This window comes from Elephas maximus, chromosome 25 (genome assembly GCF_024166365.1).
Source record: "Elephas maximus indicus isolate mEleMax1 chromosome 25, mEleMax1 primary haplotype, whole genome shotgun sequence".
Taxonomy (NCBI): domain Eukaryota; kingdom Metazoa; phylum Chordata; class Mammalia; order Proboscidea; family Elephantidae; genus Elephas; species Elephas maximus.
In genome coordinates this window covers 49,378,651-49,399,404 of record NC_064843.1, presented here as the reverse complement: position 1 = coordinate 49,399,404, position 20,754 = coordinate 49,378,651, and the positions used below count along the sequence as shown (strand labels likewise).

The following is a 20,754-nucleotide window of genomic DNA, read 5'->3' as shown; positions in this document are numbered from 1 at the left end:
CCCAGGCATCCCTTGAGTAAGGACCTTTCTATAACATTACATTTTGCAAATCTTCCACTTGGGACCTACTTACAGCTGTTTACTAGGGTACCTAAACAACAAGCAAACAGAAGTTTTGAGTATTATTAGACACTGGCTCTGAGACCATGCTAATTCTTGGGGTTCCTGATAGCCAATATGATCCACCATAGGGTGATAAATAAAAAGTCAGCTTAAATTCATCACACAAAGGTCTAAGCAGGTCTGTAAAAATCTCCTGTATTTGTCTTCTCAGTTGCTGAGTGTCTTATCGGGATAGATTTACTCTGTCATCAATAGAATCAAAACTTGGGATCCACGTCTTAGGGAGTGAGTGCTACCATGGGTAATTAAGGGTCAGATGGAAGTCTCTGGAGTCTCCTTTTCCCACCAATATTATAAACCAAAAGCAATATTGATTCCTACAGAATCAAAGGGATTATACCATCCTTAAAAACTTGAAATAGCCAAGCGTATTTTTTCATATAGCTTTCTTATTTAACGCACATCATTTGGCCTAAGAAGGAGACAGATGGATCTTGGGGAATGACAGTGGATTAATGTAAGTTTAATGAGGTACGGATTTCTTCCAGAGTTGTCTCTCAAATGAACAGAGAGGAATATGTCAGCACTATGGAGCTGGCAACACCTGTTTTTTCCTATCCTTGTGAACAGAGAAGGGAGAAGCAGGTTTCTGTCCCCTGGCAGGGAAAGCTGTACAGCTTCGCTGTTTTACCTCGTTGCTCCGTAGCATTCTGCTTCAGTGACACTACTCAGTCCACAGTGACCCTAACTATCTCACTATCCTGAAGGATATTATTCTGGTCTACTACTCTGAAGGCATTATGAAAGGACTTATGAAGGAGGTGGTGGCAAGAATTCCAGATGGCATTATAAGACACAGGTATACCAGACAGTAACAGAAAACCTATGAAAACGCAGATTCTCCATGTCCAGTGGTCTGGGGCATATCAAAAGGAGGGAGGTTTTTGTATCTTGTACACCTTACTACTAAGAAATAAACACAAACTTCGGTCAGTATGCTTGGGTGTTTATTTGGCCTGTATGTTGTTAACTGCTGTCGATTCTGACTCGTAAAGGTGATAGCTTAAATGTCTACCTGACTAAAGCAGATAAAAATGTGTGCTTGGTTTATTGATGGTTCTGCCCAGCAGGGTGGTCTACTGAAAACTCAGTTACGATGCAAAGTGCCAGACAGGACCTTGTGGACCTGGGGTAAGGTCCTAATGGATGCAACGTATGCTCTGATCAGCAGAACAATATGTGTTCCCTTGGCTGGAACACATGGCTGCAGAATCAAGGAGTGGAAGTGGTTTAAGTGACCACTTCGCCAAATGTTTGCTTTCTATCCCCACGACTCTGCTTCTTTAGTGCCCAAAGTAAGAGTACAGCAGAGTATAACCATCAATAAAGAATTGGGCTGAGAGTTCAAAGTGCCACGTAGTTATTTCAGGCTCTTTCTGCCACTAAGACAAAGAGGTCCAAAGGGGAGCTGAAATGTTATCTGGAGCAAGTGTTCATGATGACACAATAGGGACACAGAGGAATATGGATTCTGCCTAGGGGAGTGTTATAGATTGAACTGTGTTGCCTTAGATGTTACGTTGAAGTCCTAACTCCTATATTAGTAATCCTGTTTGGAAACAGGGTGTCATGGATTGAATTGTGTCCCCTAAAAATACGTGTTAACTTGGGTAGGCCATGACTCCCAGTATTGTGCGGTTGTCCTCCATTTTGTGATTGTAATTTTATGTTAAAGAGGATTCTGGTGGGATTGTAACACCCTTACTAAGGTTACATCCCTGATCCAATGTAAAGGGAGTTTCCCTAGGGTGTGGCCTGCACCACCTTTTATCTTACAAGAAATAAAAGAAAAGGGAAGCGAGCAGAGAGTTGGGGACCTTATACCACTAAGAAAGCAGTGCCAGGAGCAGAGTGCATCCTTTGGACCCGGGGTTCCTATGTGGAGAAGCTCCTGGACCAGGGGAAGATTGATGGGAAGGGCCTTGCTCCAGAGTCGACAGGGAGAGAAAGCTTTCCTCTGGAGCTGACACCCTGAATTTGGACTTCTAGCCTACTACACTGTGAGAGAATAAATTTCTCTTTGTTAAAGCCATTCACTTGTGGTATTTTTGTTATAGCAGTGCTAAATGACTAAGACAGAAGGGTCTTCTTTTGTTATGTTAATGAAATATGCCACAGTAGGGTGGGTCCCAAACTTTATCCCTTCTTATAAAAAGGGAAAACTGACAGGAGGAGACACAAAGCCAGGGGGAAGAGACCATGTGAGGAACACCTACAAGCCCAGCAATGCTAAGGGACACCTGGGGCTACCAACAAGGAGGGACTTTCCCCTAGAGCCAATTTCCTAATTTGGGCTTGTAGCCTCCAGAACTGTGAGAAAATAGATTTTTGTTTAAAACCACCCACTTTGTGGTATTTTTTGTTACAGCAGCGCTACCAAACTAAGACAGGGAGGATATCCAGCGCTAAAAGATAATGAAAGACTACGGCAACCCCATAAAGGCTGGATCATCAACAGCTCAAATCCTTCAGGAATCAATTCTAGATACAATCTACATGCTGCACCAATAAATTAGCAGAAACATTTAATGGAACACTATGCAGTCATTAAAAATAATACTATGTGTATGTGGGAGGACTTTTATAATGTATTAAGTAGAAAAAATAGGTTATAAAATTTTCTGTTTAAAAACAAACTTCCTCAGGAACTCAAGAAAAGCTTTCATTTCTACCTATGGGACAGAACTGTGTTCCCTAGCTGTGAGAGAGGGTGGGGGGCATGAGAGGAAAAGGTTACCAAATAAGATAGTCTCTGTCCTCAAGAAGATGATCTTTTATTTGGGCAAGCCACTTAATTTTGCAGACCTTTAGCTTCTCCACCTATAAATCAAAGGAACTGTCATTCTCAAAGTGTAATTAGGAATAGGGCAGGATTTCTCAATCTTGGTTCTCTAAGCATTTTGCTCTGGATAATTCTTTGTTGTGAGGGCTGTCTTACGCATTGCAGGATGTTTGGCAGCATACCTGGCCTCCACCTACTAAAGCCAGAAGAATCTCCCCTGCCAGTTATAACAACTAAAACCATTTCCAGACATTGACAAATATCCCCTGGGGAGGGGGGTAGGGAGGACTGGTCCCAGTGGAGAACTACTGAAATACAGTGATATACGTGAAAGCATTTGGTATAAAGCCTCAAATCGATTTAAGTCAGTATTAATGTAAATTCACTAGTAAGACTATTTGCCAAAAACAAAACAAAACAGCCTTTAAAAAACTTACGGTTTCTTAGGAATGTTTCATTTTATGTTTTCATATATTTTACCTACCATTAAAAGCCCTTCAGGGCTTTTCAATTATTTTTCTTTACCAAAATAAAGTCCCTTCATTAGAACATATTTTCTAAATATATCACTCTACTAACATGACAGTCGGAGTCAAACATAATTGCCATCGCTACAAAGCAGAAACTTTATTTTCTTTGTCCAAAATCGAAGTGCTCTGTGCCTACCTTTTAAGGACAAGGGACTGGATCTTGTGAATTCTGCGTTTGACGTCCTGTGCTGTTTACGAACTTCTAAGTGCTCCTTAACTCTTGCATCAATGGTTTCTTTCAGCAGTAAACAGACTTCCTAAAGTAAATTAAAAAAATGGATGTAACCTCCTAATTTAATGTAGTACAAAAAAAAAAAAAAACAACATACTATATGTTAAAAAGTCAACATTAAACTTTTTTTGGGGGGTAAAGATATACACAACAAAACAAACACCAATTCAATAATTTCTACAGGTACAATTCAATGGCATTGGGTACATTCTTGAGCCACCTTTCTTGGTATCCTTTTTCTGAATTATTTTACCATCATTAACATAAACTCACTGCTCCTAAGCTACTCATCTAACCTCGAGTTGTTGTTGTCAATTTGATCACATACCAACAATTCTTTAAAAGAACACAATTTTCAAGGCAGACATTCTTTTCTAATTAAGCTTTTTTTTTTGAAGATTACTTTACGGGATAGTTTCAGTTTAAGGTTTAAAAAGTCCCTCAGAGCAATAGTTTAGGAAGGTCATCTAGGCTCAATAGCTCTAGAAAGGCTGGATTCTATGAGAATCTGAAAATCAGTTCTACATTTCCCCCCTTTTGATCAGGATTCTTTTATAGATCTTTGATCAAAACATTCAGTAATGGTAGCCAGGCACCATCCAGTTCTTCTGGTCTCATTGCAAAGGAGGCAGTTGTTCATGGAGACAATTAGACATGCATTACAGTTCCTCCTCCAATTCCTGACCCTCCTTCTTCCTCTACTGTTCCAGAAGAATAGAGGCCAAGTGTACCTTGGGTGGTCACCTGCAAGCTTTTAAGACCCCAAACATTATACAACGAACTAGAAGGTAAAACTCAAACAGAAGCACTAAAATCAATATTAGGCCAACTGATTGTAATGTCCCAAGAAACCATGATCCTAAACCTCTGAATCAAGAAAACAAATCCCATGAGGTAGTTGGTTGTGCACAGACAGTAGCAGCAGCTGCCTTTCTTTTTTTTTTGGGGGGGGGGGGAAGGGTGTGGGGAGAGGTAGAAATATATATAACATTTGTCAGTTTAACCTTTTTCAGGTGTATAGCTCGGTGACATCAACTACGTTAATCATATTGTACAACCATTTCACTTAATGCTAAATTTCCCTTCATGAACATTTTGTTTTATTTTTTAATGTAGCTATGAATGTTGGAAGGAATGTCATATAAGCTCATGGGTAACACCACCCTAGCAGGGTTTTTTCGAAACCATGATGTTGGCTCACTTTGTGATCTGAGAAATTCATTTCACTTCTCTCTGCCTCCGTTTCACATTTCTAAAAGGAGGATAAAAACAAATCACACTGACTTCAATGTAAGAATCAGTATGATGAGCTGATAAAATCAATGTGGTAAAGAATATCTTCATATAAATACCAAGCAGCTGTTGTATTGTGATGACTAAAAGAAGTCAAATAGAGCCCAGACTGGCTGGCAGCAAGGGCCTCACTGAAATGCCTCCTGTGGCCAGGCAGGGGCTGGGGTTGAGGGGAGAAGCCAGGTATACAAGCATATTCACACACTGTGGGCGCAGTTGCCAGCCCAGTCCCTAAGAGGCAGCTCTCCCTGTGGTCCCAGTGAACCGTTGTCATGTGGAGATACAGAAATAGCGTTGCCAGATCTTCCAATTTTTCAAGAGTAGCCAAAAACAGTGATTTTTATTAACTTCCCCCCATTTAATTGACCTGAATCAAATTTTTAAAAAAGCTAAACATTGTCATTCTGACCTCAGGTTTACTAATCTATGGAAGAAGGAATAGCATTGAGCAATGAGTTTCAGAGAAAACTGGAAATCAGTAATCTGATTTTCTTCCATGCTGTCTTAGTCATCTAGTGCTGCTGTAACAGGAATACCACAAGTGGATGGCTCTAACAAAGAGGAACTTATTTTCTCACAGTCTAGTAGGCTAGAAGTCCAAATTCAGGGCGTCAGCTCCAGGGGAAAGCTTTTTCTCTCTGTCAGCTCTAGAGGAAGGTCCTTCTCATCAATCTTCCCCCGGTCTAGGAGCGTCTCTGCGCAGGAACTCTGGGTCGAAAGGATGCGCTCTGCTCCCAGCGCTGCTTTCTTAGTGGTATAAGGTCCCCCAACTCTCTGCTTGCTTCCCTTTCCTTTTATTTCTTTTAAGATAAAAGGTGTTGCAGGCCACACCCGAGGGTAACTCCCTTTACACTGGATCAGGGATGTGACCTGAGAGCGTGGGTGTTACTTCCCACCCTAATCCTCTTTAACCACAGGCAGAGATTATGATTTATAACACATAGAAAATCACAAAATGGAGGACAACAACACAATGCTGGGAATCATGGCTTAACCAAGCTGACAAGTATTTCTGGGGGACACAATTCAATCCATGACACAAGCTCCTGTTGATGATACTGTAGATGCCTGCAGCTTTTGTAAAAACTGCACTATATTTACCTATTAGTCCTGAAAATAATTTAGCTTCTCATATTTCTTTAAAGCAGATTAATATTTATTAGGTGACAAAAACACACGGTTTTGATTCTATTTCAACATATCATGTTGTTGTTGTTAGCTGCAACAAAAATCTATGCTTCTTAGTTCAGATTAAGAGCTGATCATTCTGGTTCAATTCCCAAAGACTCTGCAGAAGACTCTGAGTTGCCAAGGTCACCTCAAACCTGTTTCACTGGTTTCTTGCAATGCCATCGCAAGTCGATCTCTTAGAATCTTCATAAACTACAATGAGAACAAAGTTCTAAGCTGCTTCTAAGGGCAATTATAGTCAAACTTTTATTGTAAAGGCTGTACCCCTCAAACAGTACAGAAATGCCTTGATTTAATTCACAAATGTGAATTTCTAGATAAAACACAAACTCTGGTGTCCTCTCTCCTCTTCTTTTGCAGCCCAAAGATGCAGTGTCCAGGCGAATACAGAGATGCATTTACAGTTACGTGTTTTGGCATTGTTCACACACAGAAAAGCAACTATGCCTCATACTGTTGTTTTAATTAAAGAATTTTTTCTTCACATGCAGGGTTCAGCTATGACTGAGCTAGAAAATATGTGAAAGACATACATGGAAACAAGGATTGCTAAAATTTGGCCATAAATGCCCTATAAGGCTAGAACTATAAATAGCATGACAAAAATAGAGCAAAGCCCCATACACATAAACTCTCTCCCTACACTTATGGGGCTTTCCTACAATAACTCACGTTTGACAAATGACAGGTAGACCACGCACAATGTGGTCAAGATACCCCAATTACTATACTACTTAGTGAAGCAGTCCCTTCAGAACCTGGGAAATGTAAGAAAAGAAAACTTCTCTGCTAAACGTGAAGGACAGTTGAGAAGAACAAGTTAAAATCATCAAGCGAGCAAGAGAGATGCATTTGGCACCTCCAAGTTACCAGGGGTTTATGCTTGCTTCTTCAAGTTTACAATGGAACGGTTTGCGTTCAACTGTTTGGGTACAAGCACCACTCGTGCTAGACTCTAAATAAACATATATTTAACACATGTAATCAGTTTCTTTTTCTGCGAAGGAACTGGATAGTCTCAGACTTTCCCTGTATAAAGTAACTGTTAAAGTGCAATCAAATTGGTGGCTCGTGAAATCCCAATCGTGAGATGATCTAATGATAAGAGAGATGAAAGTGTTGAGATACTGAACGAAGGCAAGTCACATCCTTTGCTTGACTAGCTTTTCTCCTTTCTGACACACACACACACACACACACAAATTATCCCAGAGCAACCTTAACTATCAGTGAACACATTTTAAAGGAACAACTTCAAATAGAAACAGCGAATGACCGACTTTGAGAGGAAAGCTAGGGCGCTGGCATGGCCTGCACCTCTGCCAGCTTGCTGCAGCAGGAGCTCTGCATGTCCTGTCATGTAGCTCTCATCCCTGTGAAGTCATACGCCATAACCCTGAAGTAGGGACCAGGTGGAGACACGCAGCTACGTATGGTACCCTGGAGACCTGGCCTCACACTTTGGATAAGAGGTGATTCACATACCCATGGCTTAATTTTAAAGCCTCCCAAATCACCTGACGAAAGGTATGACATGGCCAAGTGGTAAAGCTGGGAGACAGGGGAGGAAAATATGGGTCTGGAAAGCTGGATTCTAGAATGCTGCTAACATAAGTCAAGTCAGAGGTTTTTCGGGTGAGCTTCCCTTGGGAGAGTATTAGTCACTTTGGGGAAATGAATTAACTGTTCTAAATTGTGGGGACAGGTGTTCTTAAGCAAAAGCTTGAAATCTCAGAGAGATAGGCTGCAGTAGGGGGTGCTAGCCTGCTAAATATTAAATCCTGAAGATGATAGTCTACAGTCATTTGCTTCAGTTAAGTCCCATTATAGCAAATCTTGTGTCTTTCTTCTCCCAGCTTTGGGCCATCTGGTATCCTCTGCCAAATTATGAGAGCAGAGTTCTGATAACATTATTACCTGCTGACTGAAAATGTATTACCCTGTAACTTTTTTTTTTTCTAATGATCTCCAAAAACTGATTGAAAAAAATTATTACAGGAAAGTTTTTTTTTTTTTAATAGCCATTATTGCTAGTTTCTTTTCCACACATCATCTTTTTATAAAATGTATTTTCATATCTGGCTCTAAAAAGCTACTGTGACAAATGATATTATTGATGAAAAGAAGTGTTATAGCATTATGTCCCTACACTCTGGTAAGCAGGGATCCGGAGAGGGAAGTAAAGTACATGTGAGAATTCCATCCACCTTATAAACACTTGACCACAGCAGCACCTGGATGGGATTGCTGACACAGCCAGGAGTGACTTGTTACTGTTAGCTGCCATCGAGTCGGCTCCAACTCAACCTGACCCCATATACAAGAGAACAAAACACTGCCCGGTCCTGTGCCATTTTCACAATCGTTGGTATACTTGAGTCCATCACTGTGACCACTATGTGTTTTCAGCGTCTTCCAACCTAGGGGACCATCTTCCAGCACTATATCAAATAATATTCTACTGTGATCCATAAGATTTTCACTGGTGGATTTTTGGAAGTGGATCATCAAGCCTTTCTTACTAGTCTGTCTTAATCTGGAAGCTTTGCTGAAACCTGCCCAACATGGATGACCCTGCTGGTATCTGAAATACCAGTGGCATAGCTCCCAGCATCATAGCAATCGACAAGCCACTGCAGTATGAAAAACTGACGGACAGGTGATGGGTAGAGACAGCATCTAGTTGAACTCCGTCATTTGCAGATGAGGAGGCTGAGGCACAGGGAGATCAAACATGAAGCTCCTGTTACTAACTGGCCGAAGTGAGGGAAGGAACACAGTCCAATGTCTCCTCGGTGTTGTCAATGGCTCATGATGATAAAAGGATGGTAGAAGATAAAAGTGCAGAAGATGAGGGTTTCAGGCAGGTGCGGAAGATGAGCCTTGTGTTAACCTGCACACCTGCTCCAGGTGCTCGGTTCGTCCTTCATAACCAGTCATATTAAAATCCCTGCTTACCTAGTCACTTTAACGTCTTTTCTCTCTCTCTCTTTTAATATAGAAAACTTCTTTCCCCAAAATAAAAGGGTTGGAAATTTTTGGTTTAAATAGTAGAGCAGCATATGAAATGTATGGACAAGGGCATTTCTAAATTTAAAAAAGGAAAAACAAGGGGATGTATATGTGGGGTATGTCATTGGGAATACAACAATTGTTCTTCAAGGGTGAAACACCACTCATAATATTTTTGTCCACTTTTCATGAAAATGAAAGCTGGAAAGGGCTAATATTTCTTCTCACAGCAGCAGCTACTTGCATTGAAATGGTGAAAACAGCTTTTACTGTACCTCTTTCTTCTCTTCAGAAAACCAGCTGGTATCTTTGTTTGAACCTTGAGGTGATACATGAAGATCCACCAGGACAGCAAAGTTTCCACACTGAAAGACAATGGTAGAGTCAGTGTCTGTGAGGGTCACGCCCAGCAAACCATGACAGAAGATCTCACAAATTTCCTATGTGGTCATTCACAATGAGATGCCAATTCATTTTTTTCTGCCCCAGAAATCTCAATAGGGGACAGGGCTATGGGTCATAACCTATGATTTCTTTTCACAAATTTAAATTTAGAGTGCAAATGCTAAGGAAAAACACAATTTTAATCAGGATGAAAAAGACAGAATACCTCTGGCCCACACCTTAAAGGGGGAAGCCCAGGTACCCTGTGGCAGTTGGAAGACTATCAATCATTGAGAAAAAAATAGGTCAGTTCAAGGCAGCCTCCAGAAAACAATTATTCCTTGGACAGCCAGGGGAATTCTTTCCTCTAGGTAGGGAAGGGCAGATACGAGCTACTGTATTTTTAGACAGACAGGACAACTTGGAATGGAAATGGAAGCAAGGAAGAATGAGAAAAAAACAAGGAGAGAAAGGCAGATGCTAGATGATGGGTTATCAAAACTCAAGAGAGTTTTCTTAGGATACGCTATAAAACTGTGTGAAGCCTACTGCTGTTCTTATTCTACAGACCGGCATTGTCCAGCACTTTTGAAAAAATGGAAGTGTTCTATCTCTGTGCTGTTCAGTAGAGTAGCCACTAGCCCATGTGGCTATTAGCACTTAAAATGTCACTGTTGCAACTGAGAAGCTGAATTTATTTCAATTTAATTGATTTAAATTGAATTTAAATAACATGTGGCTGGTGGCTTCTCTACTAGATAGCACAGCTAGAGAGCCTGTAAAGAGCAGCCTTATAAATCCTCAAACCCTATAAGTAATTTCTGAGAAAGTCAAGATAACTGTGCGCGGATTGGTTTAGAAAGGAATAAAAGACCAAGGCTGCAGGTTGCGGATGTCTAATAGACCCAGAGGGTCAGTTTATGGCCGAAAAGGAAAAGTCATGTATGCACCTCTTTGGCTAAACAGGGTTATTATTATTATTTAATTGATGGATAAAGGAAATTATTTTCAACAAATGATCTTGGAACACTAGATACCTATGGGGGTGGGGGGTGGAGAGAGAGAAATCTGAAGCCTACCTCACACCGTAAACAAAAAATGATTTCTTTTCTTTTTTTCAGAGAGGGATCACAGATCTAAATATAAAAGCCAAAACTATCTTCACCTTGGGGTAGGAAAAAATTTCTTAGCTAGGACACAGAAAAAACTAACTATAGAAGAAAAAAATGTTAAATTGGATTTTGTTGAAATTAAAAGCTGCTCACCAAAAGTCACTGCTAATTTAATGAATGGATATGCCATAGATTGAGAGAAAATATTCACAATACATATATATGACATAAAGGACTGGTATCCAAAATATGTAAACCAAACCCAAACCAAACCCAGTGCCGTCGAGTCGATTCCAAGTCATAGCGACCCTACTGGACAGAGTAGAACTGCCCCATAGAGTTTCCAAGGAGCGCCTGGTGGATTCAAACTGCCAACCCTTTGGTTAGCACCCATAGCACTTAACCACTATGCCACCAGGGTTTCCAAATATGTAAAAACCACCTATAAATCGATATTAAAAATACAAATAACAGAAGCCTGAATAGACACTTCTTGAAAAAAAGGATACATTAATGACACATGAAAACGTGTTAAACATCACTGGTCATTAGGAAAATGCAAATTAAAGACACCAACAGAGACAACTACAGACTCACCAGAATGATTAAAATTAAAAGACTGAGAACACCAAAAGTTGGCAATGATAAAAGAGCAACCTGAACCTTCACACACCGCTAACGGAAACGTAACATGGTTCAAACCCCTTGGCAGTTTGACAGTTTCCTGTAAAGCTAAACATATATTTACTCATTGACCCAGCAATTCCACCCCCAGGCATTACCCAAGAGAAATGAAAACATACATGTAGTACAGAAACTTGCATTCAAATGTACCTAGCAGCTTTATTCATAAACCAAAACCAAACCCGTTGTTGTCGGGGAGCGGATCCCAGCTCCTAGCGAATAGCCCCAAACGAAAACAAGCCAAAAGTCTTACCAACAGAATGAATAAACAATTGTGGTATATTCATACAAGGGAATGCTACTCACCAAACTTCTAATACTCTCAACACAGATTAGGCTCAGAAACAATACACTGAGCAAAGGAAGCCAGACCAAAAGACACATCCTGCATGACTGCATTTGTATACAGTTCTAGAACGGACAAAACTACGGTGAAAGAAATCAGAATGGTAATTGCCTAGGGGGGTCCTGACGGAGAAGTGGCACAAAGAACTTTCTGGGGTTTTAGGAGTGTACTAAATCTTGATGGGGCATACATCTAAGCTCAGTGCATTTGACTTTATATAAATTATACATTAATAATAAACAATATTTTAAACATTACATAAAGAGATATTTGTTGACGGTTGTTTAACATGCAAGAATGAAGTCTCTCAAAGTGTGTGGGTGTTTTGGGGGAGACCAAAATGAAGTTCACTGAGCAGCAAACTATGAAGCATGGCCAAACATGGTCACCTACAATGTTGTCAAAGAGTGCGCTGTGACCCACTAAACTGCAATTTAGTGTGTACAACCAGCATTTTATTTTAATGAAAGAAATTAAAAAGAATACTGGAATGAAATGGAATAGGAAATATCGGTGTGTCACATAGCAAGGGCAACTATTGTCTTATGAAACTTATCTATGAATGTTCTGAGTCAAGATGTAAAATGTATTTCTTACTGTGGGTTGTGGTTTTAAAAATGTATGAAAACCATACTCAAGTACTTTTTTTTTTTTTTTAAGTTTCTTTACAAGTGTTATACGTTTAACCTTCTGGGAGTATGCTGCCACCAGGTGGAGGTCACATGCCACAACTACATGATCTTAAAAACAAGGGTTATTAACCTTTCGTGCGCCACTGACCCCTCTGGCCACCTGTGAAGCTGATGAAACCTACTCAGAATAATGTGTTTTAAATACATAAAATATAACACACAGGGTGAAAAAGAAAACTGATTGTACTGAAGTATGGTTCTCAAAAAAAAAAACTGATATAGTAATATATGCACTTATTTATTAAGGCATTGGAGCTTGTCATATAGCAGTAGATCCAATAATTACTATAAAACCAGAGTAGAGATGAGCATATATGATATTTTCGGATATCTGCAACAACTATAATATAATCTGCAACAACTACAATATAAAATCATCTGTGATTTCCAAAGGTGAGAAATATTGCTAATACTATTGTGTTTTGAATCCTACATTCATAATAAAAGGAAAACTAAGTCTGTGAGAACTTCGTCAAAATGAAGATGTAACTTTTCTCCCATCTCTGCTCATTTCATGGACCCTCTGAAATGAACCTGACTGGGGGTTCAGGGAACCCAGAATAAGAACTCCTCCAAAGCAGTGAGATGTGCTTCTCACACAGTTTACTGGGGTTTGTTTTTGGTACTCTATCCTGGGCTCTTCTGTCTGAACCAAGTTCTCTGCTCCCCATTTTTTACCAGCAAAAGTAATTTTTAAAATAAAAAAAGTACTGATGCGTCAACAACTTGGACTAACACTATGTAATAGCAACTTTCCGAAGAATTAAAAACACTGTAAGATCTGATTTGCTATTTTCTCACCATTTTGGAACTTTGAACACCAATACCCTAGTTTAATTTTCACCAGAACAGATTGATCAGATTGTCTATTTAAAAAATAAATCATTATATCTTACTCTGGTGAGCGAACCTTCCTGGGTTTCTGCCGGACTCCAGGGCTTGGCCCGCTTGCTGTCCTGCCCCCGCCCCCCGCGCCGCCCCACAGTGGGGTTCTCCCCCCCAGCCAGCAGTTCTGAGTACTCTAGCAAGAGTTCTCTCAAACTCCCACCGGAATCAGGTACTTTGCCTTTCTAAACGTCTTTTCTCCCATGAGTAGACAGACACGAGGAGGGGGACATTGGCTAGCAGGCCACCTGCACTGCCCCTCTTCCTTAATTAGCAGGGGGTTTCTGCTGCCACTGCCCTCAGAAGACACACTTGCCGGCTCCCTTCTGAGAGGAGCAGCTCGGAACTGTCACTTCTTTCTCAGGCCAGAGCAGGTGTTCTACAGGCCGCGTTATCTCTTTATCAGTCCAAAAGCTAGAAAAGGCTTCACCTACAATGCACTGGGTATGAGTCAGTATCACGGGTTCTGGTCCAGCTTCTACCACTCTCCACCCAGAGGTTCTGGCCAAAAACCTGGGAGTCACCCCTACCTCCTCCCTTTCTCCAATCCTCCACAAGCCATTAGTCACCACATCTTGTAGATTTTATTTCTTAGAGTTCTCAGACACACCCCTCCTCGCCGCCCCACTGCTCCCCTCATTTCCCACTTGGACTACCACCTCCACACCACCACAGTCTCTAACACGCGAATCTGATCACTCTGCTGCCGTGAGCTGCCAGGGAGGAAGCTGCAGCTGCTAGCATGGCGCACTGTCAGCTGCTGAGCTGATGACTCACTGCCCACCAGCCATGCTGGTTACTTTTCCTATCTCTTTCTTATGAATCCCAGCCTCTCCCACAGTCTTCTCCTGCTCTTCTGTGTGTGCTGTCTTCACCCTCACTGCTCTCATGCTTGGTGAACTTCTGTGCATCCTCGCAGCCTAGGAGGAGCATGGTTGCCTCCATGAAGAAATGTTTCCTAACAGTCTGTCTCTCTTTCCTCTGGATCGGGTACATTCTTCAGGTGCTGTATGTATTTCTGCATTAAATGACTGCTCCATGTAAGGGCCTCCCACACTAGACTGTTAGCTCCTTGGTGGAGACAGGGTCCACACCCAGATTGATTTTATATTCTCAGTGATTCACAGAGTACGGGCTCACAGTAAGTACTTAACACTGAATGAATGAAAGAAAGAACCTAAGAAAGAAAGAAAGGGAAGAAACATAGCAGTACAAACTGGCTCTGAGTTTTTGGTCAGTTACATTATCTGTAAACTGAGGGCTCTGGGCCCATTCTGGGAACAAGGCCATTCCTAGCAGCCCAGGACCTTGATGCATCACAGGGCAACTTCCTCACTCCTTATTCTGGAGTGGCAAGTGCTCTGTCATCAGCAATGACAACCAATCATTTTTCATATTTTGAAAATTTAAAAGATCGTAGGATTATCTCAGAGTCCCTGGGTGGTACAAATAGTTAACACACGTGGCTCCTGATAGGTTGCAAGTTCAAGTCCTGCCAGAGGTACCTCAGAAAAAAGGCCTGGCTATCTACTTCTAAAAAATCAACCACTGAAAACCCTGTGGCACACAGTTCTACTCTGACACACACAAAGCCTTCATGAGTTGGAATTGACTAGATGGCAACTGGTTTGGTTTTAGGATTACTTCACTACAAACTGATAAGTTGATTAATCACAGCCAACCAAGCATGCTGTTTTTTTTTTTTCCTATCTCATCATTAAGAATCCAAAAGCTACAACTTAACTTGAAGCATTTTTAAGTTCAAGGGAGATGGGAGACTTTGTCTTTGAATGTTACATTAAGTGCAACATAAAGGTGAAAATGCTAATGCTTCTCACACATGCAGACATCTCGGGAGCACATCCAGCACCCTGAGATACGTGGAAGTTTTCCGTCTCACTCTCTCGTTTATTCATTCATTACCACCCGCTATATCCAGCACTCTGAGATATGTGGAAGTTTTCTGTCTTCTCACTCACTCATTTATTCATTCATTAACACCCGCTAAGGTTAGCAGGGCTACTGGCCAGGCACTGAGAGAGGGAGGGGTAAGGACAGGACGCTGCAGTTAAGAGTGACAACAGTGGCTTGCCCAACGAAGCTCTGGCCAAGGAAGCCAAGAGACAAGTCTGTCGAAGGAAGGTCACGGATGAGGAGGCAATGTACCAGTGAAGTCCTGAGGAACAGGGCAAGTGGCAGAAAATGCAAAATGCTCCTGGCCAGAGAGAAACACCTAACTACCACAGGTATGAAGAGTCTGGTAGTTCAGAAATGCAGAGCAACGTCAGCAGATGAAGCTGCTGGGGCAGCCAGTTCAGACCTGAGACTGTAGAGGGAGGTGGAGGGAACCTGATGGGACCTGTGGGCTAGACAGCTCTCTCAGATAAGAATGTGGAACATGGGTTGGTGGGGGGATAGCACCACAGCCAAGCAGACAGGCTTAAAACCACCACAAGAACCCAGGCAAGAGACAATGGCAGGTGATTCTGAGGTGAAGAAGAAGGAGCAGATTCAAGAGACACTCAGGAAACAGAATCAAGAGGACAAGGTTGGGTGTGAGGACAGGAAGAGCAAAGATGCGCCAAGGCCCACAAGCAGTTTCTATCATGCCTGTGGGGACATCCACAGGCTGCTGTGTACACATGGGTCTGTGGCTGAGGAGCAACACAAACAGTCATCTGTGTTTTACAACCACTTGGCATTTAAAGATTTAAAGCAGCTTCCGTTAACAAGGCAAAGACTGAAAATGGGAAGGGGGTAAGAAAAACAAGGGTAAACACATGAAATGAAGCCAATGATGAATCTGTACAAAATTCACACCATCAAGTGCCAAGTCTTTGCAACTTGGCTCTGAATTTCTTAGTCAGCAATGTAAAAAACAAAAGGGTGATCACAGAGTCTATAAGATGAGGATGAATTACTGCTGAAGAAACCCAACTATTCCTGATGCTAAATCCACAAAGACATTTTTTCTGAAGATCTTCATAAAAGACATGGCAATTATCTTCCTGGAGTATCAATTTTACCAAAAGGTCTTAAGAAAAATATTTAATATTTTCATGTTAAAATAAATTGCATACATTAATTATAGCATGAAATTAAACAGCTGTGGGATTTTTAGAGAAAAATCACAGTTTAAAAAACTTAGTACATTTATGGAGCTTTCTACAGTCCAGGCACTACACTATGCTCTACCCACAGAAATCGATGTAATCCTTACCACTAGTTTGTGAGACAGCATAACTTACTATTTACATTTTTACTGATAAGCCCAGTTGAAGAAGAAAATGACTAGTCCAAGATTACACAGGGGCTAAGTAACAGATCCCGAAAATCAAATCCAAATCTGTTGGATGCCAAAGCACATTATCATACATTACTTTAAAGACTCTTCCCAATAGGGACAACCTTAGGAGCCCTAATACAAGGCATAAACAGAATACAAAACATTACCAAAAATGACGAAGAGAAACCAGATAACTGGGAGCTCCTAAAAATCAAACACCTATGCTCATCTAAAGACTTCACCAAAAGAGTAAAAAGACCACCTACAGACTGGGAAAGAATTTTCAGCTATGACATCTCCGACCAGCGCCTGATCTCTAAAATCTATATGATTCTGTCAAAACTCAACCACAAAAAGACAAACAACCCAATCAAGAAGTGGGCAAAGGATATGAACACGCACTTCACTAAAGAAGATATTCAGGCAGCTAACAGATATGTGAGAAAATGCTCTCGGTCATTAGCCATTAGAGAAATGCAAATTAAAACCACGATGAGATTCCATCTTACTCCAACAAGGCTGGCATTAATCCAAAAAACACAAAATAATAAATGTTGGAGAGGCTGCGGAGAGACTGGAACTCTTATACATTGCTGGTGGGAATGTAAAATGGTACAACCACTTTGGAAATCTATCTGGCGTTTTCTTAAACAGTTAGAAATAGAACTACCATACAACCCAGAAATTCCCCTCCTTGGAATATACCCTAGAGAAATAAGAGCCTTTACACGAACAGATATATGTACACTCATGCTTATTGCAGCTCTGTTTACAACAGCAAAAAGCTGGAAGGAACCAAGGTGTCCATCAATGGATGAATGGTTAAATAAATTATGGTATATTCACACAATGGAATACTACGCATCGATAGAGAACAGTGACGAATCTGTGAAACATTTCATAACATGGAGGAACCTGGAAGGCATCATGCTGAGTGAAATTAGTAGGATGCAAAAGGACAAATACTGTATAAAACCACTATTATAAGTTCTTGAGAAACAGTATAAACTGAGAAGAACACATACTTTTGTGGTTACGAAAGGAGGGAGGGAGGGAGGGTGGGAGAGGGTTATTTACTGGGTTTTTTTTAGTAGATGAGAACTACTTTAGGTGAAGGGAAGGACAATACTCAATACAGGGAAGGTCAGCTCAACTGGACTGGACCAAAAGCAAAGAAGTTTCCGGGATAAACTGAATGCTTTAAAGGTCAGCGGAGCAAGGGCGGGGGTTTGGGGACCATGGTTTAAGGGAACTTCTAAGTCAATTGGCAAAATAATCCTAGTATGAAAACATTCTGCATCCCACTTTGAAATGTGGCATCTGGGGTCTTAAATGCTAGCAAACGACCATCTAAGATGCATCAATTGGTCTCAACCCACCTGGAGCAAAGGAGAATGAAGAAAACCAAGGTCACACGATAACTAAGAGCCCAAGAGACAGAAAGGGCCACATGAACCAGAGACCTATATCATCCTGAGACCAGAAGAACTAGTTGGTGCCCGGCCACAACCAATGACTGCCCTGACAGGGAGCACAACAGAGAACCCCTGAGGGAGCAGGAGATCAGTGGGATGCAGACCCCAAATTCTCACAAAAAGGCCATACTTAATGGTCTGACTGAGACTAGAGGAATCCTGGTGGTCATGGTCCCCAAACCTTCTGTTGGCCCAGGATAGGAACCATTCCCGAAGACAACTCATCAAACATGAAAGGGACTGGACAGTGGGTAGGAGAGGGATGCTGATGAAGAGTGAGCTCTTTGTATCAGGGGGACACTTGAGACTGTGTTGGCATCTCCTGTCTGGAGGGGGGATGGGAGGATAGAGAGAGTTGGAAGCTGGCAAAATTTTCACGAGAGACTGGAAGGGCTGACTCATTATGGGGAGAGCAAGCGGGAGTACAGAGTAAGGTGTATATAAACTTATATGTGACAGTTTGACTTGATTTGTAAATGTTCACTTGAAGCTCAATAAAAGTTAATTAAAAAAAAAAAAGACTCCTCCCCCCTGTGGAAGACCACTCTGGACTTCACTTCCAGACCCTGCACAGGGACACATTTAAGGCTGTCTAGCCTGGAACCCACTGCCCCCATCCTCTCTAGGTAGTTACGAGGATGAGCACCAACAATCCAGAGTCTTGACTCAGCTCACTCAGCAGCCCATTAACAACCCCCATTCAGAGAGTACCAAAAAGAACTGGTGGAGCTTCAACCATTTTGGGAGGTAGCATACGATCAAGAACTGACAGTAGTGAAGGAAGAAGTCCAAGCTACACTGAAGACACTGGCGAAGAACAAGTCTCCAGGAATTGACGGGACACCAACTGAGATATTTCAACAAGCAGATGCAGAGCTGGATGTGCTCACTAGTCTGTGCCAAGAAATTTGGAAGAGAGCTACCTGGCCAGCTGACTGGAAAAGATGCATATTTATGCCTATTCCCAAGAAAGGTGATCCAACCAAATGCAGAAATTATTGAACAATATCATTAATACCACAGGCAAGTAAAATTTTGCTGAAGATCATTCAAAAGCTGTTGCAGCGGTACATCAAAAGAGAACTGCCAGAAATTCAAGCCGGATTCAGAAGAGGATATGGAACCAGGACTATCATTGCTGATGTCAGATGGATCCTGGCTAAAAGCAGCGAATACCAGAGAGATGTTTACCTGTGTTTTACTGACTATGCAAAGGCATTTGACTGCGTGGATCATAATAACTTATGGAAAACATTGCAAAGAATGGGAATTCCAGAACACTTAATTGTGCTCATAAGGAATCTGTACGTAGATTAAGAGGCAGCTGTTCAAATAGAACGAGGGGATACTGGGCGGCTTAAAGTCAGGAAAGGTGTGTGTCAGGGTTGTACCCTTTCAGAATACTTATTCAATCTGTATGCTGAGCAAATAATCCAAGAAGGTGGGCTGTATGAAGTAGAATGGGGCATCAGGATTGGAGGAGGGCTCATTAACAACCTGTGTTATGCAGATGACAGAACCTTGCTTGCTGAAAGTGAAGAGGACTTAAAGTACTTACTGATGATCAAAGAACACAGCCTTCACTATGGACTGTACCTCAACATAAAGAAAATAAAAATCCTCACAACTGGACCAATAAGTCCCATCACGATAAATGGAGAAAAGACTGAAGTTGTCAAGGGTTTCATTTTACTTGGATCCACAGTCAATACCCATGGAAGCAGCAGTCAAGAAATCAAAAGATGGATTGCATTGGGAAAATCTGCTGCAGAAAACCTCTTTAAAGTGTTTAAAAGCAAATATGTCACCTTGAAGACTAAGGTGCACCTGACCTAAGCCATTGTGTTTTCAATTGCCTCATATGCACATGAAAGCTGGACAATGAAAGGAAGACTGAAGAATTGATACCTTTGAATTGTGGTGTTGGCAAAGAATATTGAATATTCTGCCAAAAGAAAAACACATCTGTCTTGGAAGAAGTACAACCAGAATGGTCCTTAAAAGCAAGGATGGGAAGACTGCATCTCACATACTTTGGACATGTTATCAGGAGGAATCAGTCCCTGGAGAAGGGCATTATGCTTGGTAACGTAGAGGGTCAGCAGAAAAGGGGAAGACCCTCAACGAGATGGATTGTCCCAGTGGCTGCAACAATGGGCTCAAGCATAATAAGAATTGTGAGGATGGTGCAGGACTGGACAGTGTTTCCTTCTGTTGCACATAGGGTCGCTATGAGTTGAAACCCTCAGAACAACATAAGGAGGCAGAAACTTACCACTCAGTGTTCTAGAAACACTGGCAAACTAGAAAGCTTTCTTTCCCTTTTAGAAGATCCCTGGTGATCATGGCTGGGTTTTGTTTGCCAACCCGGAGATACTTGTCAGGTCAGATACAAGAAACACCCCATAATCGTAGCTAACAGAATTAGACAGAGCCTAAATTTGAGATCACAACACACAGAGAATGCATGGAGAAAGACCTTTGATGACAAATGGCAGAATGGCTAGTACAGATGCCCAAAGACTGTGAAGCTCTTCTGATTATGTCCCAGTTAGGAGAGGTTGTACCTCCTCCCTTCCTAGAGTGTTAGTTTCCCTCTATGTAAAATGAGTGGACCCAACTAGAACGCCTCCCATTTTAAGATTCCATCTCCTGGTTGTGTTTGGTTTGAAACCATTTACTTGGATCCTATTTGTACAAATAACAGTTGCCCTCCTGTACCGATTA

General features: G+C 41.4%; 1 protein-coding gene across 5 annotated transcripts in view; it reads right to left on the bottom strand.

The window, feature by feature from the left end:
- The window catches only part of SLX4IP (SLX4 interacting protein), a 244,489-nt gene that overhangs the window by 74,967 nt on the left and 148,768 nt on the right, over window positions 1–20,754 (bottom strand). For all 5 annotated transcript variants that reach the window (XM_049869899.1, XM_049869901.1, XM_049869898.1 and 2 more), the window contains 2 exons: window positions 9,439–9,528; window positions 3,572–3,692 (listed from right to left, as the gene is read on the bottom strand). In XM_049869899.1, the coding sequence (XP_049725856.1) occupies window positions 3,572–3,692; window positions 9,439–9,528 (211 nt within the window). The remainder of the gene's footprint in view (window positions 1–3,571; window positions 3,693–9,438; window positions 9,529–20,754) is intronic.